Source organism: Thamnophis elegans, chromosome 3 (assembly GCF_009769535.1).
Source record: "Thamnophis elegans isolate rThaEle1 chromosome 3, rThaEle1.pri, whole genome shotgun sequence".
NCBI classification, from domain to species: Eukaryota; Metazoa; Chordata; class Lepidosauria; order Squamata; family Colubridae; genus Thamnophis; species Thamnophis elegans.
In genome coordinates, this window is record NC_045543.1 from 41,931,336 (window position 1) to 41,958,709 (window position 27,374).

General features: G+C 39.8%; 1 protein-coding gene across 8 annotated transcripts; it reads left to right on the top strand.

Annotated features, from left to right (window-relative positions):
- The first annotated feature begins 1,455 nt into the window (after nucleotides 1-1,455).
- ZNF384 (zinc finger protein 384) lies at nucleotides 1,456-26,903 on the top strand. Of its 8 annotated transcripts, none has more exons than XM_032212518.1 (11): nucleotides 1,456-1,810; nucleotides 3,754-3,824; nucleotides 3,906-4,146; nucleotides 4,711-5,035; nucleotides 11,160-11,384; nucleotides 11,936-12,118; nucleotides 12,927-13,005; nucleotides 14,743-14,901; nucleotides 15,094-15,336; nucleotides 18,890-18,944; nucleotides 23,807-26,903. In XM_032212518.1, exons 1-11 carry the CDS (start codon nucleotides 1,546-1,548, stop codon nucleotides 23,818-23,820), a joined length of 1,860 nt encoding a protein of 619 aa, XP_032068409.1. In that variant the 5' UTR covers nucleotides 1,456-1,545; the 3' UTR covers nucleotides 23,821-26,903. The 8 variants fall into 8 exon arrangements, with proteins under 8 accessions (XP_032068409.1, XP_032068411.1, XP_032068408.1 ...); XM_032212523.1 differs by lacking the exon at nucleotides 23,807-26,903 and adding an exon at nucleotides 2,733-2,830 and having other exon boundaries at nucleotides 1,722-1,810; nucleotides 18,890-22,968; XM_032212525.1 differs by lacking the exon at nucleotides 23,807-26,903 and adding an exon at nucleotides 2,353-2,483 and having other exon boundaries at nucleotides 1,733-1,810; nucleotides 18,890-22,968.
- The last annotated feature ends 471 nt before the right edge of the window (nucleotides 26,904-27,374 follow it).

Genomic DNA, 27,374 nt, shown 5'->3' on the forward strand with positions numbered 1-27,374 from the left:
TTAGTTTGATGATGCAGAAATCTGTTGAGATCTTTCACCCAGGCATAGTAGAACATACCAGCCTCCTCGGTCAGCATGAGGTTGATCCTGGCTATGTCTCCTGGCTGCTGGCTGAGACGGTGGACGATGACACCCTTATCCAAGCCAAAGACATTGATGGCTAGATTGTTCCGTTTTTCTAGCCTCTGGATTTTGGAGATGGGTGTGGGGGCTGGGATCTCTTTGAAATCAAGGCCGTCCTGTGTGGGGTACTTGGAGGGTCTATCCACGTGGTCTTTTGCAGGGAACATGGCTAAGCAGAGTCCCCACCTCAGACTGTGATCATCTTTGTTTTTCACACTTATGACTGCTTTTGTGTTTCTCACCACAGACAGTTGTGAGATGTAGGAGCAAGGATCGATACCCGCAAGGATCGATACCGGGCAAGTCCTTCGGGATTGGGCAGCCTATAAATTTATTAAACATTAAACAATATTCAGCCAGAGTGTTTGCACTCTTTCAACCATCCAAGCGGAGCCTCTCTGGCTCCAATTCTCAAGAGCCTCCTGAATAGTGGTGAATGCCTTCTCTACTGCCCTGTCGATCTCTTTGTCCTGCAAGATGCCTTCCTGTTTGAGAGGAAGCATAGCCTCTGTGCAAGTGCCTTTCCAGAGATCAACCTTTAGCACCAGCTGGAATTTGATTCCTCTCCAAGCCCAAATTTCTTCTATGAGCGTCTGGCAGATCTGGGAGCGCACACCCTGCAAGAAAGCTCTTGGGTCTATGCTGAGGGGATGATCCTCAGATACATCCATCTGCCAACCCTGCAGGCAGTTCTATATTTCCTTTGGTGCCTGTCTGAAGACAAGCTTGCCTGTCTTTTGGTTTTGCTCTGGGTCAGACATGTCTAGGGTCTCCTTCTGAGAGTCCTGGGTAGTTCGTAAAGTTTTGGACGGAGAAATGTGGGTCGACCGACTCCACAATGGCCTTCCTTTTTCTCCCCTTGCCTTTGTTAGGTGGAGAGGAAGGTTGATTTCTTCCTGGCACTAAGGTTTTTAGCAGACACATCTTCAATGCTGCTTCGAGGACTTTGGGATCAACCTTGTGCCTTGGCTCAGGTGTTTGCATTTCAGGTGCTAACTGAAATATATACACGATCACTCTCTAAACGAGACTTCGGATTGGAAGGAGCTCCGCCAACGCCGGTTGACTTTTCAGTGTCTATGTCGGCCTTCTTTCTCCTACGGCCTTGACGAAGCTGTACGGATCTTTAGCAGGTAGACCTCCCCTACATAAGTCGATCCGATTTTATATTCAGACTGAACATCCAATGCAGGAAAGGGAGAAGCCCACTCTTCCTCAAACGCGGCCAGGAATCACGTCACTTCCGGCAAGTCGCGATTCAGCCCTCCGCGGACCATGCCCCGGAAGTTTTAGCTCAAACGCCGCCTCCTCAACTCGGAAGTGATTTTTTGCTCCCTTTTCCGGTGAGGAGGAGGTTGCCGTTGCCGCCACTTGGGCCAGAGCTGGGGGGCTGTGTCTCCGGGGGCCGGGAGGGGCAGATGAATGGGCAGCGGGCGGGAGAATATGAGTGGCTTTCCTCGACAAGGAGGACTTCCGGGGTTAAATCATCCGGAAGCGGAAGACAAGGGCTGTCTGCTGTCCGCCTGGCTCTCCGCGGGAACGGCGGCGGCGGCGGGTGGCGGCGGTGGAGGTTCCGGGGCTGCCCCGTCTCAACTGGTGGCCCGAGCGCCGCTGGACTCTGCGTCATCTCGACCACTGTTCCCCGCTTCAGCCCGGGCGGGTCGGAGAGCGAGGGGCCGCGGGCGGGGTCAGTGCCAGCGAAAGGGAGCCGGGGGTGCGAATGGGGGCGAGGGGTCCTGGGGGGAGGAGCGGAGTGCCTGGATTTCTGGCGCCTCTAAAGCGGGAGGGAAATTGATCCCGACTTGGGACCGACTAGAGGAAAGTTGGTCTTCGTAACGTGCACCCTTTACAGACAAAGCCTATCATTGGCTGTTGACCATTTTAATGTATATAAATCCCTGGGGTTCAAAGCCTGCATCCCTCTGAATGTTGTTGCCAGAGAAAAAGGGAAGCTTGCTGGCTCCCTAAATTGCTCCTGAACTTCCCTGGAGCGAGGGGGTTGGGCTTTGTTAAACTCATGGCTTGATCTAACACAACGTATTTCAGAATAGATCTAATTTCCTCAGCTGTGTTTTCTATACGTGGTTTCTTTAGTTTCTTCCCCTTTATGTACGCACACATTTAATTATACTCGATTTTGGAATGTGGTAGACTTGTAAGCCTGCGCTTGGGATGCTTCAATAATCTTGTTTGACATTTCTCTTTGAAGTCTAGTTTTTTCCAAAACAGGTGCAGGCCCACAAGATGAGATTGGGAGAAAGATGGAGATGGAATGCAGATTTCCAGGAAAGAGATAGTCTAGCACTGCAATTGTAGAATTCCAGGATTGTTCATTTTTGCATAATTATAGCAGGCTTTTGGTATGTTTCATCTGCAACTTTAGCGTTTTTAGGCTGAAAACTGCTTTTAAAGAACAGCGGAGTTTTCCTTTGGGGTGCTTGAGAGTGTAGGGAATGGGTTGCTAACTACCTGTGATCTGCTAATATAAGTGTTAGATAACATACATACATACATGCCGTGAATATTTCAAAGTTCACCCTGAAACATGTTTATTAAATTTTGGCCATTTCAATGAAACCAAGAATATTTGTTTTTTAATTGCTCCTTAGTTATCCTTCAGCACAACAGAAACTAAATCCATTGTGAGCTCTATCAGAAGTTGGAGGCTACTGAAATTTGAATAAGTAATTTAAGTGGCATGTTCTTGGTATGTCTGTGTCATGCTATATAAACTTTGTAAAAGCTATATGATCAAGAGTTTTCAAGCCATGGATCTTGCTTTTCTGCTATCAAGTTTTTAGATCAAAGACTATTTAACCACATGTAGCACTGAGAGTTTCTTTTAATTTGATGGATTAAAAATATTGCATTCTGAGATTTTTCAAAGTGAAAGAATAGGGACTATGTGCTCATCATAATTTTAGAAGCTATGTATGGAATTCTATACAATTCTAACAACTGGAGATAGTGTTTTTAACACTTTATTCAGTAGAGAGTATCCAGAATTAGGATATGGTTATTTGTGTCTGATTGAGTATGAAATCCAGTAGTGCAACTTCCTCAACAGAATTATAAAGATAATTCCAGCTCTCCTACATAATTGGTAAAATGTCTTCTGAAGGATTAGAAAATCACCTGGGAATGCACAGTGTTGGATTTCACCCCAGTTTTCAGCAAATAATTTGTGTCCCTCATTGTATGCCAGAGAACTAAACAAAACCAGTTTTTGCAAATACCCAGATTTAGTCATCATTAGTAGGTTTACAACATTGAGATGCAGGGTCCTTTGCCAATTCTTTGTGTGAAAATGGGAAGGGGGGTCAATCATTTTTAGTGATTCCAAACATCTTGCTGCTATGTTTTGCTTGTCAATATTTTTGAAAGATACTGAGAAATGTCTTTCATGTCTTTTCATGAAGATTGTAACTATATGAAGCAAGATTTCCTTTTGATGATGTTTAGAACATTTGAGAGCTATTTTAATGTTTGGAACATCAGAACATGCTAGTAATGTTTACAATGACCTGAGAAAGGATCAGAACAGGTATTGTGGAGGAATCAAGATGATTCTCGGTACCATATAGACATTACATAGTTTGACAACTAGCTTTGTATCTTTATGTCTTCCAGCTAGAATGGAAGAATCTCACTTCAACTCCTCCCCGTATTTCTGGCCAGGAGTGCCCACAGTCTCGGGACAGGTAAGGAATATCTGAAATGTAAATTGCTTTTTATGAAGTTTGGCTCGTGATTATTCTAAAACTCTTCCATTTTCTCTTTAGATTGACAACAGTATGTTCATTAACAAAATGAAGGAGCAGTTGTTGCCCTCAGAAAAGAGCTGTGGTCTGGCTCCCCCTCACTATCCTACTTTACTGACTGTCCCCACTTCTGTGGCCCTTCCCACCAACATTTCTATGGATTCTGACACCAAGCCAGAACACCTTACCCCAACCAGCCAGACGTCAGTAACACAGAACATCACAGTGGTACCAGTGCAGTCTACTGGGCTCATGACAACAGGTGAGGTAATTTGGATGGTCCAGTTGCTAACTCAACGTTTTAGATTGTTCTTGATAAAAGAATGTAGTTAAGTTTTGCTTAGATATTGGAAAGGGAGCATTCTGATTAAATGTGTAGTGTGACCTAAATATTACTGTATCATAAAATATATTCCCATCTAGATCAGGGGTGTCAAACCTGATTGCATCGCAGGCCGTATCATGACATGTTGGGATGTTTTTTACTTTGTGGAGACGGGGTGGGCATGGCCTGTGCAGGCCATATCCGGCCCATGGGCCGCCAGTTTGACACGTCTGATCTAGATAATAGCTGATCTAGTCTAGAAAGTAGTATGGGGTGTGTGGTTTTATTAAAACTTATACCTTTTTTTATTATTGCAGCAACTCAGGTAGGCCTAGAGTTTTAGGATGAAGCTTGTGCATGAACATTTAAATTTGAGCCCTGCGGGCCTAGTCTAGTAGCAGTTATACATAATTATATTAGTATGATTTTCTTCCTTTGACATGCTAACAGGTGGATTAGGACATGTACGGTTTGAGACAATCCTTCTGTTTTCTCATACAGGACCTGGTCTGGTAATAACTTCTCCCTCTGGATCCCTGGTGACCACAGCCTCTTCTGTGCAAACGTTTCCCATTTCTGCACCCATGATTGTCTCAGCTCTTCCTCCTGGTTCCCAGGCAGCTCTCCAAGTAATACCTGACCTTTCTAAGAAGGGCATCCTTGCAGAGGGTGGGGCAGTGAGTGCTGCTGGCAGTATCACCCCTAAAGCTCCCAGGGGAAGAAAAAAGAAGCGGCTGCAGGAAACGGGCCTGCCGGACATGAGTGATCCTTTTGTGTTACCCAATGAAGATGAAGAAGACCAGCACAAAGATGGCAAGACATACCGGTGAGATTATGGGGATTAGAAACCCTGCATTTTATTTATTTGACAGTTTTATAGCCTACCCAACTCGCTCTGGGCAGATTTCACAAGAGTGCATATGAACAAGTAGTATTTCATTTGAATTACAGGGGAACTGTCTTCTTCCATGATGTGGCATTCTAGTTCATTGCGCTTCTGGTTTACTTATGATTTAGGTAAGAGGGAAGTATGCAATAGAACCTAGCAGGTTATACTGAACAATAACTTTTCACTAGCTGGCTTTTACCCAGTTGACCCAGTTGTAAGTTGCTCTCTAAATTAATGTAATGGTTGGTACATGCAACTGCATGCCGGAACTACCTGTGTGAATTTAGTCTGTCCCTCATGTCTCCATTATGTGAGTTACAGTTTTAGTCTTTCTGGCAGTGGTAAACTTTGACTGCTATTTGACTATATAGCAGTCAAGGTTTATTTCATGATTTATCCACTCTTTTTCACCTAAAGTACTGAAAAAAATACTTATGTCTTATTCTGGTATTGCTAGTGAATACATTAAACTCTTGAGGAGCTAATTAAAATTATCAAGCTATGGTCATATTATGTCTAATTCTGCCTGACAGAACTGTAGTACACTGGATGATCATGCTATCCTTGTTTTGGGATTGATAAAGTATTTTAATGTAATAGCATAGTTGGATTGCTTATATGAATGCAATAATATTCCTCTGAAGAATATATCTCCAAGATAAAAATTGAGGACTGAGCTTTGGACTATGGTTATTGCTGAATGGATTGGTCCCACAAACCAAAACCCCTATTTTTAGCAAGTAGCACAATAGGCTTTATTTGAAATTAATGTCTTTTTGGAGGAAACTTATTTATTTGTCAGTGTGGGAATCTTGCACTTGTGATACTGGGTGTTTCTAAATATATTAATTTGCCTTGCCCTGATTCTCTTACAATTGCTTTTAAAGCAACATTTGTACTTGTACGATCCTTATTCATGAGAAATGCACTTTGAGTATAGAATTAGTGTTGGTGATCATATGGAAAATTCATCTCTTGATTTGCACAATTATAAGTTGGTGTATCTTTTTTTCACCATCTAGCAGAATACTGGAAATACTGTGTATATGAATTTTATCTCATGTCAGATGGCAGCATCTAATGAATATAAGCTGATGTTGTAAGAACTAAGCAGGGATGGATTTGGCTAATAATTGGATGAGAGGCCATCAAGAAATTACAGGATTCTTCCACAGTTTTAACAATATCATTTGGCTTAATGTCTGTATTTTTCAGGAATGAGAGATATTAGGATTATTTTCTTCTCGGGGGTCATTGAGAAAGCAAATATGGAATGCCATTCAAATCATGGCAGATGTTAAGATCTAGACATATTAAACCAAGAGTTGTCTTTCTTAGTTTGAAAGCCGCTAGTCATATTTGCTTAATAACAGGCAAGCAGTTTGATTCTGAATAATATGAAAAGCTGACTGTGGTATAACTCAGATCTGAAAATAGCAGGAATGAAGTTCTATTGGAATATTTGGGCTAAAAGGGGAATAATACTTTACATAGCTAAATGGTTGCAGCGTCCTGTAGTTACAATTTGCAACCTCCCAGCCAACTTCCAACAAACAAAGTCAAGGGGGAAACTAGAGTTGCTTAATGACCGCATGATTCACTTAATGTCTGCAGTGATTCGTTTCACAAACATGGCAAAACAGGTCATAAAATTGAGCACAACTCCCTTAATAACACCTCGCTTAACAATGGAGGTTCCGGTCCCAATTGTGGTCGTAAGTCCAGGACTGCTTGTACATACAACTGAAACATATATTAAATAAACAGTATAGCCCAGATGCATTAGCTATCTGAGGTGACTGCAATTATTGCACTTTAAAAAAATACTGTGCTTGAAACAACTAATTCAGTTTTACAATCCATTAAAAGTAAAATAAAAGTTAGCATTTCCTCTATATTTGGAATTGGAATATTCAGTTTTTAAAAATCAATGAGTCCAGGCTTTAAAAATGTGACATATACATCATATATATTTAAAAAATGAAACTAGTTCATCAGAAAATATTACTTCTTGTATTTTTCACTCCTTAAAGTCTTTTTTAAAAGGGATAGACATTGGTGTTTTTTTTTATAGAGGCGCAGGGTAAGAAATGTGAATGTTCTTTAACTCATACGTTTGGGTCTTGTTACAGCCTTGTTGTTTCAAATTTATATGTTAATGTAATTCTGTGAAAAAATATTTAAGGAATATAATATTAAATGGCATCCCAAAATATGGATAAAAAGGAGAGAAATGTCTTGTAAGTACCATACCCTGTGTGGAAGAGCAGATCAGAAGTATCATTAGAGACTCATAATCTGCAAAGGAGAAACCCAAGAAAATGGTTATTGGTCAAAGAAAGGCATTTATGAGAAAATGTAGGCATGCAGTACCCCCAAAAAGACAAATATGAAGTGTTACAAACCTACAGGGGAATAGGATGACTAGACTCCCAATAAGGCTATGTATTTTAAAAACTGTATATAAGTGCTTTGTCAGTTTTCATATGTACCATAATAATATTTTTGTTCAACTGCTCTATGGAAACTGTAAGGGACAGGAATAAATTTTCTCTAGAGTAAAATGTGAGTAAAATAGTTCTTTTCCAGAATATTTTTATATTAAGTAAAGTCCTTCCCAATTAAAACAACAACAAAGTCCCCTCACGTTTTTCTTTAACTATATCTTCTGCTGGCAGAATATGCTGGCAGTTTAAATAACCAATATAGTTGTCAAGTGTGTTTTGTTTTTTCTCCCTTCATTGGCTGCAACACTTCTATGCCATTCAGAAGGGTGCATCATATCCAAAGGAAGTGTAAACAACAAGGAGCCAGTGGCTTTACTTGTTTAGATTGCAGTATGATGTGCAAGACTAGCTATCAAAGCTAACGTTCAATATGATCACAAAATTCCTATAGAGTTTTCAGGAGTAATAATCAATGAACCCAAAGAATGACTCAATTTAGGTTAAGTCATTGACTGGGAATTCATTGAAACTCTTGAAATGGTCCACACAGGAAACAATTCCACATGTCTTAGTTATAATGCTGTCAGCTCCTTTTCGCCACCTCTCATATTTTCTAGTATATTGCTGTTTTCTATACAAGCTTTGCATTCGATGGAGAAGATAAAGAGACAATTTTTGGTTCCAACCATACATGTCTAGGATCTCTGGGGTTATTAGTGTCAATTTCCTTCTATTGAGACCATTATTTTTTAGATAAATTAAATTTAACGACTCAACTGGTTAAACCTGGGCTCTTGTTTTCATATTAGACATGGTAAAATCACTTGAAATCATTGGTCCCTGTTATATTAGATTCCTTTTAGCTTATGTAAAGCTAAAACGTGGACAAAACATCTTGAAAATAAGACCTAAAGCCTATTGTATGTAGACAAATCAGTCACAGTGAGGCTTGGTGTAGGTAATTTGTGGGATGGGTTTTGAGTATTTAAAGAGTGAATTTGATGTTTTAGGCATCCATTTTTACTTTTAAAAAAAAGTCCCTGATATCACCAAAAAAATGGGGGTTGCCACATTTTTAGCCCTGTCTTTTATGGATTTGTATGCTAATAGGCTTTGAGTTGGACTTCTTGGTCTATAGTGTTAGACAGGGTTCTATTCAGTGGTGGGTTCCTACCAGTTTGGACCGCTTCAGTTGTACTGGTAGTGGTTTGGTGGCCTGGCTCCCAAACTGGTTCTCCGGGTGGCACCTATGGCACCGCCATCTTGTTTTTCAGTTCTGCGCATGCACAGAACAATTTTAATTGCACTGCACATGCACGCACAGCGCACATCAAGCATGCACACAGCACACATATGAGCTAACCAGCAGTACTGCCTACTGTAACCCACCCCTGGTTCTATTATATTAATTTTTGCTACTTATTAATTTATATAAGTATAGTTTATATAAGTATTTATATATGGGAGGCTGTCCATAACTTTGGAATGAGGTTCCTTCAAATATGCTGATGAACCTTCAGTAAGTCTAGGCTGATATTTAGCCTATGTAAAGTAAAATTTACTCCTGAAAGAATGACTGCCAAGAATGGCTGGAGGGTTCCTTGGCTCCCTGCCATCTTTGAGGAAGTAGAAATGACAGCTAGTTTGTTTTTATAACCAAAAGTATGCCAGATATGTCTGTTCTTAATCCAATCAGATCTGCCAGTGATTACCCATACCTTTGTTACATCGTGATTATACTCGTAAACATGCAGCATGTTTTATGTAGTGCTTCAGGCAGAGCAAAAGGTAGCACCCACTGGATAAATGATGATATGTCTTTGCCTGGGTTGAAATCTCTGTTCTGGTTGCCAATTGTGTTTTCCGCTAAATTCAAGATAGTTACTATTTTTAAAGCTCTAAGCAGGTAACTACTTATCTCAACATAAATCTGTACTAAAGTTGACACAGGAGTCTCTCCTAGATTTCAGGCACCTGTTTCTCCACCCTTCCTTGGCTTATGGAATGCAAGGGATTGCATTTATCATTACTCTGACCATTTTTAGTAAAGGAATCAAGACATTTCCCTGCAATTGGGTCTTTTTAATTTGTGTAATTATGACATTGACGTTTTTTGTTCAGAATATTTTTACTAGATGCTTGAGCACCATAGCAAGATGAGATTAACAAGAGCACAACTGGTTAGTGGAGACATTCTACTATGCCAATCTTTAGTTTAGAAATCAGGGTATTCAGGTAAAATTGCACCTCTGTTGAGGATTTTTGCTTTGTTAGGAATGTTTGTTCTTATTTTATATATGTTAGAAGGAAGATTAGGATGCATTTGTGAAAGATAGTTCCACTGCTGCAGAAGCTGAGGTTTATCAGAAAGTTTTAAGTTGTTGCATTGTATTCGTCTATATAATATTCTGTTACTATTACCATATATATATTTGCACATAAATCATGGATTTTTGGTTCAAAACTAACCCCCCACATACCAAATTGTGTTCAATTTATCTGCAAATGAGCTTATGACTATCCATAACAAAGTATCCACATATCAATAAACAAATAAATATATACTGATAGATAAGGCATTCCTTAGATTTTTAAAAATACCATGAAAATGTGGCACCATCAGATAAGCTATGAAAATTAAAACATACAGAAAATTTTGAAGGATGGCTTATCCACAAGTTACACATTTTTCATGGTGTTTTGGTTAAAAATATAAGGATCATATTTTTATTATTATTATATGTTTATTAGGACCTGAGAGTAGGACAAGAAGCAATGAGTAGAAGCTTGTTAAAGAGACATCCTACCTGAAACAGAAATTTCCTGACACAGAGAACAATTAACCAATGGAACAGCTTACCTCCCGGAGTTGTTGGTGTTCCATTGCTGGAAGTTTTCAAGAAAAGATTGGACAACCGTTTGTCCAGGATGATAGAGGAGGACTCCTTCAAAGTCTTTATGATTTATATTTATTTATTATTCTGTGATCCTGTGCACAGTTTCAGGAGTTTTAACCATCTTACCATTTGGGCTCTTTTTCTGGTCTGTATATACTATAATGACTGAAAAGAATTGAACATAATAGGAAGGTTTAAAAGCCTAATTAAAATCAATATAATCATTTTTCATCTAGTAATTTAATATCAATATGATATGAATTCAGTCAGAATAACAAAATATCAGAGTTGGAAGGGACCTCGGAGTTCTTCTAGTCCAACCTCCTGTTCAAGCAAGAGTCCCTAAATATCATTCCATAGTGATTAAGAATATAGCACAAAAATACTTTTAACTGGCTATGTCTTCCCTGGTACTTGTAGTTTCTTTAGTTTAAAGGAAGATCAACTAATCCCTGCTTGATATTCTCCAGATGTGCTGAGCCTACCATACTGTTCATATTCCAAGGCAGTCTAAACTAAGGAAAGGCCTTTCTGAAAGAGCCGAATCCAAATCAGTTTTATTCCTTTGCCTCTTAACAGAATTGGTCAGGACTGGACGTGGGCAGCTCTTCTTTCACGTGATAGGATCTTTCTGGTCAGTTGTGGATGATCCTAGGAACATAGATATTGGCTTGCCCTTGAGTGACTTTGTCTCTTTTCCCCTCAACCTGGTCTCAGGTGCCGGATGTGTTCCCTGACCTTTTACTCCAAGTCAGAAATGCAGATCCACTCCAAGTCCCACACCGAGGCAAAGCCACACAAGTGCCCTCACTGCTCCAAGAGTTTTGCGAACAGCTCCTACCTGGCCCAACATATACGCATCCATTCAGGGGCTAAGCCCTACACCTGCAGCTACTGCCAGAAAGCCTTCCGCCAACTCTCACATCTACAACAGCACACACGGTAAGGTCCGATGAGACTGGGGAGACATCCATGATGCATGCTGCCAACATCGTAGCATGAGGCAAGTGCCCATGGGGAGACTGCTCAGAGCATCTCAGCCATTTCCTGCCAGTTGGTCCATGCTTACTTTGTGCAAAGAGCAGAGGGGCCTCTTAATGTATGCAATCTGCTCCTTTGCCACAGAACAGTCTGTGAGAAAATGGAGAAGCTATTGGGTCGTCAGAGACAGGAGTTCCTACAATGTCTGGGAGACTGAATCTGTAGGTGCAGGATTGACGGCCTCCCCACTTCACATCACAAAAACACTTGCTGAGCAGCTCCGTCCCCTTGCTTCCCCAGCCCAGGATTTCTCATATACATACTCCCACAACTTCCGACTCCTCTCTCTGGCCTCCTGGTCTTGAACTCTCTTTTATGGAGTTCAAGGCAAGTATCCCACTTGGTTTTCCTCCACTGTAGCGAGAGACAGCATGGTACCATTCCTCATGTTGTCATTGCTAGCTTGCTGGCGGTCATGTCCAACTGCTGCCCCTGCTCCTCCTCTTCGGCAGGATCCACTCCAAGCTCCACACGGCGGTTGTCAAGCCACACAAGTGCCCTCACTGCTCCAAGAGCTTCGCCAACACGTCCTACCTGGCCCAGCACCTCCGCATCCATTCGGGGGTCAAACCCTACACGTGCCGTTACTGCCAGAAGGCGTTCCGCCAGCTCTCCCACCTACAGCAGCACACACGGTAAGGGCCAAGGAGGCTGGGGGCCCAGCCTGGCCCCCCGTGCCGACAGCATGCACTATTTTGGAGCACACACGGCAAGCATGCATGGAGAGGGTGGGGGATGAAGCCAGTCCTGTCAATTGGAAAGATGTGGCCTGCCAGAGAGGAAAGAGTGGGGGCTGCAGAGGAGACACTGACCATGCCAGGGCAGGGAGTATAGCCCGGGGAAGATGTGGCCCTTTTTCACTTCCCCTCCAGGGGGTCCCAGAGAGAGAAAGAGAGAGAGAGAGACTGAGGCAGGCATGGACTAGAGGGGCATGAAGCTACAGGGAATAAAGTGGCACTGTACAAGTGGAATGAATGGCAATGTTCCTTGATACTTTAAAGGATGAATGTATGATTTCCTTAGTTATTTTGGCAGGCATTGCAAATGTGCGTGAGCAAGCACATTCTTTGGCATGGTGAAGGGCAGAATTAAAAGAAGCAACTTCCGTTTGGACTGAGATCTTGTTCTCCAGTCCTTTGCCCTGGCACTGCCACAGGTGGCTGAAGTAACTGAGAGTTTGCCTCTTGCCTGTGAGCTGCTTGTCCCTCTCCTTTTGTTTCTGCATGCTCTTGCGGGCTTTCCTTCTGAGCTTAGCTAGCTAAGCTGGACTGGGAAGGAGGTGGCATGTGGCTTGATCAAAGAAACAAGGAAGTAAGTTGGTGAAGGGCGGTGCATCTCTTGCTTGCCTAGTTCAGCTGGAGGGCATCTTCAGAACATCTGGGAGTGGGTTTCTTTGCTGACTTTTCTTCTGCTGATCTTTTCTTTCTATCCTTTTCATAATAGAATTCATACTGGAGATCGACCCTACAAATGTGCTCACCCTGGCTGTGAAAAGGCTTTCACACAACTTTCAAACTTGCAGGTAAGGCTTTCTGTTTCTTCTAGGTAAGTCTCTAAAGGAAGTGATCCAAATATCCAGCAACTTGGGGTTGTGGTTGGAAAGCATTGAGGGGTGGCAGTAGCCTTTTGTTTAAGCATTGCCTGAGGCACTAGGCAGGTGAATCGAAAGAACATATGTGCTCAGTGGTTGTTTTAGAAAGGAGGGAGTCCTCCGTACCTTCTCTGCCAGCATTGTGGGTTTTTTTATCCAGGCTGAACATCTATGTACTTATTCCATAAACTGGGAGATGGGGAAATCAGCATATGTTAAGGATGTTGCACTTAACTCTTTTTTATTTCATTGGGATCATTGCTGAATTGCTAGTAATCCGCATCCAATCCATAGTTGTTATTAAAAATAAAATTGTTCACTAGACGTTGTATGCTGATTAAACACGATTCCAATCAGTGGGTAACTTTGAATCAAAGTAAGCAAGAGAAAGTGGACGTTTAAATAGATGGAGGAAAGGTTTCATTTCTTTGTTACAATGTGTCATTTTTTATTTATTTTTTTACACTTTTGCAAAGGTATGGCTTGTATCAACAGTTCTGCTAGGAAAATCTAACATAATTTGACCACTAGCCTGATTGCGAACTGTGACAAACCTAAATAGTTTTGAAGGAAAATAAAAAGTGATCCTAATAATCTGATTTTTATTGAGTAAGAGGAGGCTGGTGTTTCAAACTAACTACTTTATCAAATGTCACAGATAAAGAATCCAACTTTGCTAAATTCAAAAATTAACTGTAATTAACAGCACAGATCTTAATTTATATTGTTTTAGGTCTTGCTTGCTACCTTCAGTTCCCAGATTTGTTGCCAAGAAGAAGCATGTGTGGCAACCAAATCTAGACTGCTGAGCTTTAATAGATTTTAATAATACTAACATGTTTACTTGATTACTTGCTTATTTGCTTAGCAACAATAAACTCACTGCTGTAGCTTTGCCTTTGTTTTTATATTAAGTTGAAATTTATATACAGTAAATAGCATTTGAAATAGCATGATGTACAATTTAGTTCTTTGGGAAGGTAAACACAATGTAATTTGGTATTTTGGAGGAATTTGGGCAAGTTAAAACCAAAACAAATGATAGGGGATCTGGCTACATAAATATTATGTGAATTGCCAGCTTAGAAGATACTTCGATAGTATCCATGCCTGTGTTCGCATACACATGCCTGAGTTTTATTTAAGAAATGGCATTATTTATTATTTTTAATTTTATTTATTTTGTGTGTGTGTGTGTGTATGTGTGCATGCGCGCGCACACAAACACACAAATGATAAAATCATAACTAAAACTAAAAGATGGGGAGGAAAAGAACAGAACGTACAGGGGAGGGAAGTGAAGGCTGCTATTAGTTGATCAACCAGGTCCAGCATGGTGCTCCCCCAGCACAGCCCCAAGCCAACTGGCAGAGCCAGGTCTTTAGGCTCTTGTGGAAGGTCAGGAGGGTGAGACCTAAGCTCACCCCAGGGAGCAAGATGTTCCAAAAGATCAGGGCTGCAGCAGAGAAGACTCTTCTCCTGGACTCTGCCAGCAAGAATTCCTTGACTGAGGAGATCTGCAGCATACCTCATTTGCCAGCACAATGGGACTGGCCTGTCCCATACGGCTGACACAGTTCCTTGAGTAACATTAATAGACCTCCGAACAGAATAAGACAGTACAAGGTTTCAACTCATTGCCCTTTTTCTCGCTCCCTACCACTCTAGTCCCACAGAAGGCAGCACAACAAAGACAAACCCTTCAAGTGCCACAATTGCCACCGAGCATACACAGATGCCACCTCGTTGGAGGTTCATCTAGCCACTCACACAGTGAAGCATGCCAAGATTTACAACTGCTCCATGTGCAATCGGGCGTATACCTCGGTAAGCACAACTTAATTGAAAGAGGGAGACAACGGGAGGACCATTTGGCCGCTGCCCTCAGTGGAGAGCTCTGGAAACAGGTTTCTGCTGTTTCCCATGGGTATGCACCATCCTCTTAGTGGAATGAAAGAGTTGGTCACTCCACTTGTATCCATGGTTCTGAATGTATTTTGTGCCTCTTTTCCACTTCAGGAAACATATTTGATGAAACACATGCGGAAACACAACATCCCTGACCCCCAGCAGCAGGTGGCTGTGGTCCAAGCCCAAGTCCAGGCTCAATCACAGGCATCACAGCAGCAGCACTTCCAAGCACAGGGCAGTGGAACAGCAGGGGGTCCATCTGGAGAGAACCCGTCCAATCCTCCCCCACAGTGTTCTTTTGACCTTACCCCTTATAAAACTTCGGAGCATCACAAAGACATCTGCCTCACGGTTAGCACCAGCACCATCCAAGTGGAACACCTTTCCAGTTCTTAGAGACCATGGCCGAAGAGGGGAGTGGAAAACTTCTCCTGCATCATCTTGTGCCCATGGGCAGTTCTTTTGTGATGGCCTCTCCTCATGCAGCAGCTTGTGACGGCTTCCCTTAGGGGGAGGGAAATGGGTATTCTATCTATTTAGTGGCCGCTCCTTGGCGTTACCATTAGTGCCTCCAGAGGCACAACCTTCCCCCCGTAAGCAGGGGATCGAACTCTCTTTGTGCAAGAAGAGGGCTCCTCCCTTACACCAGGCCTTCTTGTTCATTAAGGGAACCCCACTTTCTCTCTCACTTGATAAGGTATCCAGCAGAGATAAGAAATGAGGGGGTACCAGTGGACGAAAGGAGCTTCGGCAATGACTGATTGCAAGTAAATGAGGTGACTGGGAGTCTTCCAAAGATTCCCTTGGGGTGTAGACTGGAGAACGTTCACTCGTTATGTCACTCCCTTCCTTCACCCCCTCTTTCCTGTGAGCTGGAGGAAGGAAGAATGGCTGCTCCTGTTCTAGGCATCAAATGTTGTTTGGCTTACAAAACCTTGAAGATAATGGGATGTTGCTGGTGACTGACAGCTGAGTCTGCACAATCCAATTCTTGAGGGGGCTATGGAATGGGGGAGTGCCTAATCTTTTCCCAGCCAACGTCAGGAAGAATTAGGGATGGGAAGGTGGGTACTACAACTTAGAAACTTATATGGTTTAACTTCCACCATAATGTTAAGCTTCCTGCAGGCATCAAGTCTAAACCAAAAAAAATGCCTAGTGGTAAGAGTGCCAAAATGACGCCCCCCTGCCCCAAAGAGACTGAGGGTTGTTTTTCTGTCTTCACTCCCCTCTTTCCCCCTTTCTGCAATAAGTGCAGTCTGGAACCCAAGGCTCAAATGAAGTCTTTGGGAAAGCCCCTGGGGAAGGGAACTGTTGGGCTACTTCTCTCTATGTGCAGTCCAGATGCCTCCTTCACTGTCCTTACTGCCAGGCCAGGCTGGATATAAGATGGTTCTAGTGCGGTGATGTTTGGAGAGCAAGAATCAGAGGAATCTTCCAGGGAGTGAACAGTGGAGAAGAGGAAATGGTGGAAACAATCATTCTTGCACTGCACAGAGAGACCAATTAGAAGGGAAAATTTCCCAAGCAACAGACTCGGGCCTTCTCCCCACTTGAATTTATATATAAATATATATATATATATATAAATCTATATACAAATAGTTGGATAGATATATCTATTCAAACTTCAATCCCATCCAGCCTGCCCCTGTCCTTGCTGTAACTGTTTCTATCCGTGTTTATAAAACCACATTACCCTTGCACACTTTTATTTTCAATTCTTGACTTTTATCCTTCATACTCAGTTGCTGCCTTCATCTTCAAAGTATTTCCCCTTTGCTTTAATCTTGTAATTTCTTGTTCCTTCATTTCAATATTCTGGTTATTCCTTGGGCCACAGAGGCACAAAGAGGTTTCCAAAAGCTAATGGGGATTTGTGGAAAAAAATTGTCTCTAGTAAGCCTGCAAATGCTGTAGATTAAAGAGTGGGAGAACTTACTTTCAAATATTGGTGCATAAAAACAAATCAGTTCAGGTGCCTTTCTAGACAAGCAAAGATTCTGCCCAATGGTGGCAGTAGATGGATACCTAAGGCAAGGATATGAGGTTTGCTTGTTCTTCCCTCAGTCACGTCAGAGATTGTCCAGGGCAGACTGTTTTCTGTGCAATTTGCACTGCTTTTCTGTCTGCTAAAAGCAGCATTGTGTAAGGACAAACCTGTGAATGATTTGATGGTCCCACTGATGGATGTTCCTCCCTTCTGCCTCCCACTTGTTGGGCACACAGAGTCCTACTGAAATCTAAACGGTGCATAAACATTTCAAGATTGTGCTTTGGCTGCAGGGATTATGGTGAACTTGAGTGTGTGTGCGTTTGTGTGTTCTGTTTCTATGTTGGGCATGGGTATGAATTTTGTGTGCATGTGTCCCTACACTTTTAAGTGTACATGCACGTCCGATAAAATCCTGCACTTCCTTTCCCTCAGGGTATTAATTTTCTGGACCACGTAAAATGTCCATGATTGTTACAAGCATTGTAAGAGCTACAAGAGCTATCTCCCTTGTTTTCTGAGCACATGGCTGAGGGGATGATGAGAGTGAGCAGACCTTGATTCAGGGCTGTAACTACTTATGTATTAATTTTTCTACCTTGTGTATGCTTGGCAGAAGATGCTCACATTCATGAGAGATATTGATGATTTTTTTTTCCAGAAGCTTCCTTGTAACTAGATTAATGGCTTGAAGGGCCACATAGAGTGCAACAGGAAGAGTTCTTTTCCTGACAGGGCAGTGGAAGAACTAAGATTGTGGGCAGGCAATAACTCTTTATGTATCTGAAGTGTGAGTACTGCTAATACTTAGCCATCCTCAGGCATTTCACCTCAAGAACAGAATGAGAATATTCTAGGTCCTCAATTCTTGCCTGCTCTAAGGTTCATGTTGGAACTGGGAGCATGCTGCTTTTTCCACCTGTCATGTTTATCCTTCACTGTGCAGATTGTGAGGGGCTGAGAATATTGTCCTCTTCGGGCCATTGGAATTGGGATATATGACCATCATCTACTTTTAAGAAAAAGCCTGGGGGAAATTGCTGCAACAATGATGGAAATTAAAATAAGAATACGAAGAGGCTGAGTGGGTGGAGAATATAAAGGTAGTTTGCCTATGTATGAAGAGACTTTACCTTTTGCCCATGTCTTACATGAAGTTTTTGAATCAGTATTCTGACTTCTAAAGCTACTCCAGAGAGAGAGGACATTGTAGAAAAATGAAGCTTGGGTGAGAATTCCACAGTTTTCCTTATGGTGATAAACAAAGCACTTTTCCAGAGATGCAGTGTTAATGGTAACCAATAGAGAAATGACAAATGTTGACGCATTTGGCAACATTTGTGTTTTCCTCAATAATTTTCCATCTTCACTGAAGACTGGTTACTGAATGTTAAGGAGACAAATTTGTTTGCTCTTACCTTTTCAAATTGCCGCATTAGTTCAGTGTGGGTAATTTTCAGCTGTTCTTAAGAATCTTTCATATTGCATTTCCCAGAGGAAGGGGGGTATTTTAAATTTCCAACCTTAATATTGCATTAGAACTTTTGTATTTAATTTCATTACCTTTTTTAAAGAATAAATTCCAAAAGCCCTCTTAATGTTAATGAAACTGTGTTTGTGTTTGTGGTTCATCAAGGAGATGGTTATAAGTGGTTCAAAGCCTACTAGAAATTATTACAATATATGCTGTTAAGGCCCACATATTTCCTGAAGAATGCATGGCCAGGTCTTTGAACACGTTTCCTTTCTCCCTTTGCACTACTTCTAAAGTAGGAGTGACTTTTTATCAGATTGATACTACTCTTTATTGTGTATATGGATGCTCTGTTCTCTGATCTCATCTGGATCAAGACTCTTAATTCTCTCCTCTTGTTGTTTTTTTTTTCCCTCTTGAACTTATCTTTTGCTCAGCCACTAGAGAAGCATGGATTTATGAGTGTTTTGCTATTTCCTGAGAAACTCCCAGGTTTGTATGAATTTCATGATAATTAAGATTAGGGGCCTGGATGGCCAGAGCTTGGAAACGCTCTGGATAGCCAGAATTCAGCCCATGTGTTGTAAACTTCAGAATTATGTATGTTGGCTTTTAGTATTTCTACATCAAGGATGGTTCACCAAATAGATTAAATCAACTAATGTAACAGTTGAAATTACTGTACTAATTTAGGTGAAATTAACTAGCAAAAATAGCAATGGAAATAATCCATTCAAATCCTATTTTTTAAAGCTTGGGGCGATAAAAACATCTAGATTTTTTTTAAGACCAAGTGTCCAGCAAATATCAACTTGTGCTAAGCATCATAAAAATGTAGTATGACATTTTACCTAGCCTTGGAAGATAAGCAAACTACAGAGTTTTCTGTGAGAATCACAGTAGGCAAGCAAGTTTATGAGACATGGTATATTATAAAGTCATTTAGATATCTAAAAAGCATACTGATCAAGAGCAATGTATTTATGTTAACACTGATCCTCACCAACCTCTTATTTGAACCAACTGACATTCTTGCCCTATCTCCAAAAGCGAATCCACTGACAATATTTTTCAGAAGTCTTATTGGAATCTTATAAAGTAACAGATAAACTTTGTCTAGGGCAGGGGTGTCAAACTGGCAGCCTGCGGGCCATGGCCACCCCAGATCCGCGAAGGAAAAACATTGCAAAATGTCATGTGATGGCACCATGATACTGTAAGTTTGACACCCATGGTCTGGAGCAAGTTGTGGAATGCTGGGAGTTGAAGTCCATATATATTAAAGTTGCTAAGGTTGACAAAAACCAGGTCCAAGGGCTGCTTCAGCTTGGAAAGCTGCTTCATTTTGCATGAAGTTGCTTAGCCCAAATTGTCATTAAAGACTCAATAGCTTAGGGTATGCATGTGAATCTTAGGACCAAAGTGAATTGAAAGTGTAACAGGTTGATTTGAATTATTTGCAATTGTTCTGGTAATATTTTTGACACAGTTATAGTAAATTAGACTGCTCAAACTAAGTATAGGAAGTGAACTTGCATGTGAGAAACAAATATTATTGAATACAGAAAACCCATTTGCATACTAAGCACAAACTAAGACTAAATCATTTATAATTGATATTGAAACAATGAATCTTGACATTTTAATTTTTTTTTTAAAAAACCTCCAATTAATATTTCAAGGTGATATCCTTCTGTGTTTTAACCACAATAATCAGATTGAATGTTGCAATCAATAATACTGAAAGCTGCCGAGAAATCCAGCTAAATTAAGATGGGTCATGCTAATTGTTTTAGAACAATTAAAGCTAATTTGGGATTGAAGCCATGTTTAAGAAGCCCTGTTGGCATCTTAAAAAATAAGTCAGATTGACTATTGATCTGCTTCAATCTTATGCATGAGTGTATCCTGCCCTATAGTAAATATCCACTGAAGTGAATTTATCTCAAATGATATATCTAACAGTTTAACAGATTAATAGAGTTGAAGGGACCATATAGGTCTTCTAGTCCAATCCCCACTCTCAAAGCAGTGTCTGGCCAAAGCCATCACAATCGGGTGCAAACAAAAGTTTTTTTTTTAAATTAGCATTGTAACTGTATTTCAAGGGGACAGAACTAATTGTCCTCACCAATGGATATTAAATTACCTTGCAGGACAAGTAAAGGATATTCTTAATAGGCTACTCTCTTTTACCTGCTAATTTATGTCTTTAGGCCATAACAGATTCATCCAACAAAACCCTGAGTTTTTGGCAGCTGCTATAAATTGCAAGGTCTATCTATCTACAAATATTATCTGCCATTTAATTATGGGTGTCAGGGCAGGCCTGATATGCATTACCAAAACCTGGATGGACAAGCTGTCTCTCTCAGAGACATAGCCTGCTGAAATTCAGTTAGGCACCACCTATAGCCCCAGTGTATGGTGGGAAAGGGAATAGCTACTGTCACTTATGAAATTACTAGGATCAAAGGGCCCTACTCTTCAGATAACCAAATTTGGGGCCTTGATTATGTAGTTAGACCCAAAGGGGATAGTAGTTGAATCAGCTGCTTTACCCTGCTGCATAGACAGCTCACCTCCCAGGGCTGCTTTGCCTAATTGTTGAGGTGACAGTAAAGTTTCCCAAACTGGTTGTACAGGATATTTTCAACCAGCCTTCCCTGTCCAAGGGCTTGAAGTGGCCCAGGCATTCTGGCCACCATGACACCCCTGTACCTGAACTAGTTACTGAGGGCCCAAGACACATGAGAGTTCCATGCTTTGTCTGGGTTTTGTAACAGGGCAGCCATAATGTGACCTGAAAATTGGTGGGCATCAAAGTCACTCTGTTGTGGACATACTGCTTTCTGATTGCCGTGGATTTTGCAATGGGGAACATCTTAGGTGCTTAAGAATCCAGTGGGTTTTCATGTTTTTTTGGATCTGGTGGGCACTTTGGTTGAGACCTTGGTCATCCATTAGAAAAAAGAGGAAACTAGAATATATGACTGGGTACACTAGAGTGGTTAGAGGTTGGATTCAAATAGTAATCCACACCACTTTGAATTCACCATTGTGAATTACAATAAATTTAAATGCATATGGCAATCATTTACTATGAAAAAAAGTTTTTCTCAGGCTGTTTAGAGAAGTCTTTAAAAAAAGTAGAATTGTGCTATAACCATATTATTGAAGGCCCAGCCCTTTTCTTATATTGCTTTATTTAGAAAATTTCTATAGCTGCCCATCTCATAAAAAGTGCCTGTTGGCATCTTAAAAAATAAACTGCATCGCAATATTTTACAAATCAGACATAAATAAGAAAAAAAGCTTACAGGAATAAAGAACCCCAAGATTGCGGGAGGACAATTGCCCTTTAGTCTCATTCAACCATTTCACAGACTCGCCATGGGATTCCTAGGATTGGTGGAATAACATTTTCAACATTTTCTTGGTGCTCTCTGTGCTTGGTTGCTTTCTTACAATGTTTCTTTACCCAAACTAAGTAACATCATCAGCACCGATGATGTTATCTAGTTTGGGTAATGAAATGTCTGCAGGAAAGCAAGAAAGCTCAAGAGAATACCAAGACCCCTTCATTTCAACTGTGAGCTATAAATATTCTCCTTTATTGATCAAGGCTTGATCAAGAGATGGGGCTAACTTCACCTCAGGGAGAATGATGTTCCTGGGAATGGAGTTAAAGCAGGAAAGGTGCATCGTCAGGGTCCTGACCAATGGAACGCCTTCTCAGGCAGGATCCAGACCATACGTCTGATGGATGGATGGGTAGATATAACTGGCAAGAGACAGTTCCTCATTGCACAACACACATATAAAAACACTAGAGCTTTGACTAAACAGTTGTAGCCATCTTGAGCGTTGATCTCCAAAGGATTCTACTTTAGACTCATACTCTATATAAATTCTAATTTATATCTAGCACTAAGCCTTTTCCTGATCTCTATTCATTTCACACAAAAAATCAGCTTAGGACTTGGGCAATCTTACATTACTCTGGCAACTTTACAAAGCTGAGCAGAAAATTCACTATTTTGTTCCAACTATTGTGTTGTAATTTGAAAACTTGCTTCTCATCTTAGGTACAAATGCAATTATTCTTTCTTTCTCATCATCCCAATGTCCTTCCTTCCCTCCCCCTTATTCATCCAGCTTTATTCCCATTCCTAAATAAGCCAATGTTAAAATAGCCAAGGGAGGGTGGGAGTTTGTGGGACGGGTATCTTCCCTAGTGCCTAGTAGAACACAAGGTAGCCACTTCCTTACCTTCTTTCAAAAACACATTAAAGGATCCTGCAAATGCTGGGTCATTGGTTATCACTGTTAGAGGGATCTGTTTGAGATAAGATTTCTAGATCATGGGAAAGTGCTGTTGAAAAGGCCCTATAAATTAAGGGGCAAAAAATACGTTAATTAGAAAATATTCCTGAGTAAAAAATATGAGCCTAGAGAAAAAAGGGATGGGCAACAAGCATACTGTTGGAGGTGTCCTATTGAAAAATTGGAGAAATGCGAAAGGAACAAGAGTAACACATTGCATAACTGGTCCCCTTCTATGGAAATTTTTCCACTATAGTAATTAGTAATTTAAGTTTACTGACTTTGAGGCTAAACTATTTTGGATCAATCTGGTTAGCTACCCCCTTGTTCTTGTTCAGCAGGACTAACAGCTTCCCCTTTAATTCCTTTATTGATGCAGGTATTATTCACATATAGATCATAAAACAATTAATGGAGATAAAAGAAAGAAATCATTGCTTACTTTCTGATCAGCTGAAGATAATCTCTGCTTCTCTATCACTACAATAACATCTGAGAAGAGGACAGGACATCCACCATCAATTCCTAATGTATATTAAACATTTTAGTCAGGAACTGATTTTAACTACATTTCCTTTCTCCAGGAATCTCCCAAGATCTAAAATTCTGTGAACTGGAGTATATAAGAATGCAGTCCAACATAGGTATATTAGGAAGGTAGTTCCTATATATTCAGTGGGATTACTGTTAAGTTTTATACAATGTATAAGTTAAACAGAGTATTCATCACATTTCTACACTGTCCGTGTCAAAATCCTCTCACTGAAAGCCTGATAGGGAGCAGGACACAAAGTATATACTACTTTGTATGTGCATATTAGCTTCCCAGCATTCAGACAACAATTGCAGTGAAAGAAATTAATTTCATTTCAATTAGCATAGATATGTTTCCTTTTAGCTTTATCGGCTGATACAAGGTTCCACATCCTTGTTTAGAAACTTCCAAAGAAATGCAGTATTCATCCTGACACTGGGATTACCAAGGAAATATTTGTATGTTTCTCTTAATTTTTTATCTCTCTTTCTAGGTGACGAGCGCTAATAGGTGGTTCTTGTTATGAAGCTAGAAGACAGAAATTTGTCCAGTGACTGCCTTTTCCTTCTGACTATGTTTGGCTAATAATGTCTCAGTTGAAATATTGTACTAAAACAGGTTCTCAATTTTTTTGTGATATAGCATCTCCCAAAATGCTAAATGTATATGTGTGATACCCCATGACAATGGAATTATTTAAAAAGAAATGTTTTTTTTTTCTCTCGGGTTAGGCTGGGGCAATAAATCAAAATACTTCTTACTTTTAATAATTAAAATTTAATTTATATGTCACAGGTTTTTCAAACTTTGAAGGACCACAACTGCTCCTTTCAGTTTGCACAAACAAAACAAGATGCAAACCCCACAAATTTTGATACTGATTTGCAAAAGCTTATTTTAAAAAAATACACACAGCCTCTGTGAATCCTCTCTAAATTGTGCATAGTCTGCAGCACCAAGCTGTTTTAATCATGATTTGTTAAGATTAGAGATCATAGTTTCCAAATCACAATGGCTAGAGTCACATATTCAATTACAATCACCCAAACCACTTTACGGCTTGTATTAATAAACTGCAAATGTAGCCTTTCAGAGGACTGGAATTCACTACTCTCTTTCAGTGCTCTTGGTATAACCCTAACCCTAAACAATCAAATTGAATTCTAATACTCCTGAGAAATTGGTTTTGCTCTTACTTCTGATATAGTCAAAACTGCCTTTCCTCAACTGGTTAAAATTTGGACACTCATGACTATAGCATTTGCTGCAATAGCAAAAACAATTCTGAAGATACCTGCACTAAGCCTGGGTTTGTTATAACCATAGCTTTTTAAAATAAAGCAAAATTATATACTGTATGTTTATACAGTACAAAAGCCATGGTTTATAAATCAGTAGCTATGTTTACATGACAGCCTAAAGTCAAAGCCAGGGAAAATATATATTCATCTGTTGCAAAGTGTGAATTCAGCATGTAAGATTACCACATGATATGGCAAATGGCTTTCAGACCAATCCATTATTCAAATTTTATGTTGGAACAAGTCTAAAATTGTCAGGTAGCTGCATGTTGTGATCACATATTGTGGCTTTCTTATTTTCATGGGATCAATAGGTAGTCTTGATCTCTTCTATTCGTCTGTTTGCAACACTACTGAAAAGTGGAACTTCGTTTTACTCACTACGTGGAAAAGGGAAATTTTGCCTTTCACCAGCCAATAATATTTAATGCCAGTGTGTTTTGCTCCAGAAATAGATAGCTTGGAACATGTTATCATCAATATGAATTTAAGGAAGCTTACTGGATCAGAAGAAACCTGTTGATTTACATTACATTTTTGGTCCCCTCTTGTCCATTCTATAAAGATTCATATGTCAGATTTCTCCATTGGGACTTCTGATGTGTTTTCTTTTAGTGCTAGAGGATGGAGGTCTTTAACGACAATTTTCCTTTTCTGTTCCTGTCTTTCAAGCTTTTATTCCTGTCTCAAGTAAGCAAATACCAATATTTGGACAAGCAAAAGATTGAGGGGAATAGCAAGTGTGAGGCTCTATTTCCTCAGCATTGTGTCTAAGTTTGAACTGGCTTATTATAATTGTTTTGTGGTGAAATGGGGAAATCTTCAGGAAAAGGTATGGGAGAAGCATTGACAACATGGGTTATAACATGATGCAAATGATACAACTTACATACTTGTATCAGATGTCATCATGCAAGTTCTAGGTTGATTGGTTTGCATGATGATGTTATGATGCATGTTGTCACTTTGGCATCAGTTTATTACAGATTCAGCTTCCTTAAATCTGTCTTTCAAACACACGTCTCCATTGCCTGATTTCATATTCTGCAACTAATTATGAATAACTATAAAAAGCATGGGAATAAACAAATTATACAATACAAACAAAGCATAATGGCACTTGAGATGTACCCAACTTGAAACTATTTGACACATTTAAACTAAAAATATCATTTAATTAGGAAATCAACTAATGTTCCATGGGTACCAATTGAATTAACATGGCAGAAATTTAATGTTTATTACTTCAAATCTGTACTGAATACTTAGAAGGCTGGAAAAAATAGAAACAATTTTAAAGTCCTGAACTTTCCTTCCTCATCCTCTTTTTAAGCATAAGGACATATTTTAGTACAAAATACATGTACATGCCCACAATAAAACAATGGTAAATTAATGGGCTCCAGTAATCCTATTACTGCTGAATATTTTATACAAGCCATAAGTTCCAACTGTAACTCAAACAAAGCTCAATCATTCTTTCGTAAACTATTTACATAAATCAATCTTCTCCATTAAGTTCATTGATAAGATTACCAAATGGCCTTCATTTAGGAATGGGAATTTTATAGGTTTTTAAAACTCTTTAACAGCACAACAGATTTTTCTGAAAGTCCTATATAAATTATTTGGGATATAAATTTAGAGATTCCCAGTGCGGTGCTCTGTAGTTTAAAACAGTTTTTAAATTTATTTCATGGAGTCATCTAGATTTGCTTCTGAAGTTAATCAACAGGTGGCACTCTACTCCACATAAAAGCTATAAATTTTGTAGATAGGTTTGACAACATTCTAAAGTTATAGATATCCATTTTGACAGCAAAGTCCATTTAGACATTTCGGATTATTTTTCACCTTTTCACCCATCTCACCTAGAGGTGACTCTGTGGTAATAAAAACAAGATAAAACATTAAAACATGGGTATCCAACACTTTGGCTTGGCTGGGCTCCATTGAGTGAAGAGGAATTGTCTTGTGCCACATATAAAATATATAATATAGTTAATGTAATAAATAACAAACTTCCTTAAAAAAAATTTATATGATCTTGTGGGACCGCATTGTAGTTGTCAGTGTCGCATGCAGCCTGCGGGCCACAGGTTGGACACACCTGCATTAAATCAAATACATGTAATTTTTGTTAATTTTTCCTAAAACAAACAAATGAAAGAATAAACAAATAAAGAAATTTAGTTAATTTCTACTAGCCACCAGGTTTTTTTATGGCAAGGACCAGAAATCTGAAATACATTGTTAAGAAGTATGAAACATAAACTTAAGTGGCAAATTGCTGTAACAGAAAAATAAATACAATTAGGATCTCTGAAAAATTCTGCAATTTCAAGATCTGTTGCCAATTATTTTGCCTTTGTATAGTTATCACTATGGAAAGAAATACTGTATAAGCATGTTTACAATTCTTTCAAGGTCACTTACGATTCTATATCCATACATCATTTTTATTTTCATTTTCAGCTGCCTTTGCTTTTGTCAAATTCAATTTACATTTTTGTATTTGTTTAATCAAAATATATTTGAACTATGTACAACTTAATTTTCTTTTTTTTCCTTCTTGCTTATGGAAATGTTGCCCTGTGGGAAAAATCCTAGCAATGTGATTCTTTTCAAATAATTTTTATTGCATTTCTATTTCTAGACTACACCATTGTACAATACCTCTAGGGGATTATTATCTTAAAGGGCTGAGAATAAATATGAATTTAACTGTAGGGTCAGCTTTTTTGATGTTGTAACACTTTA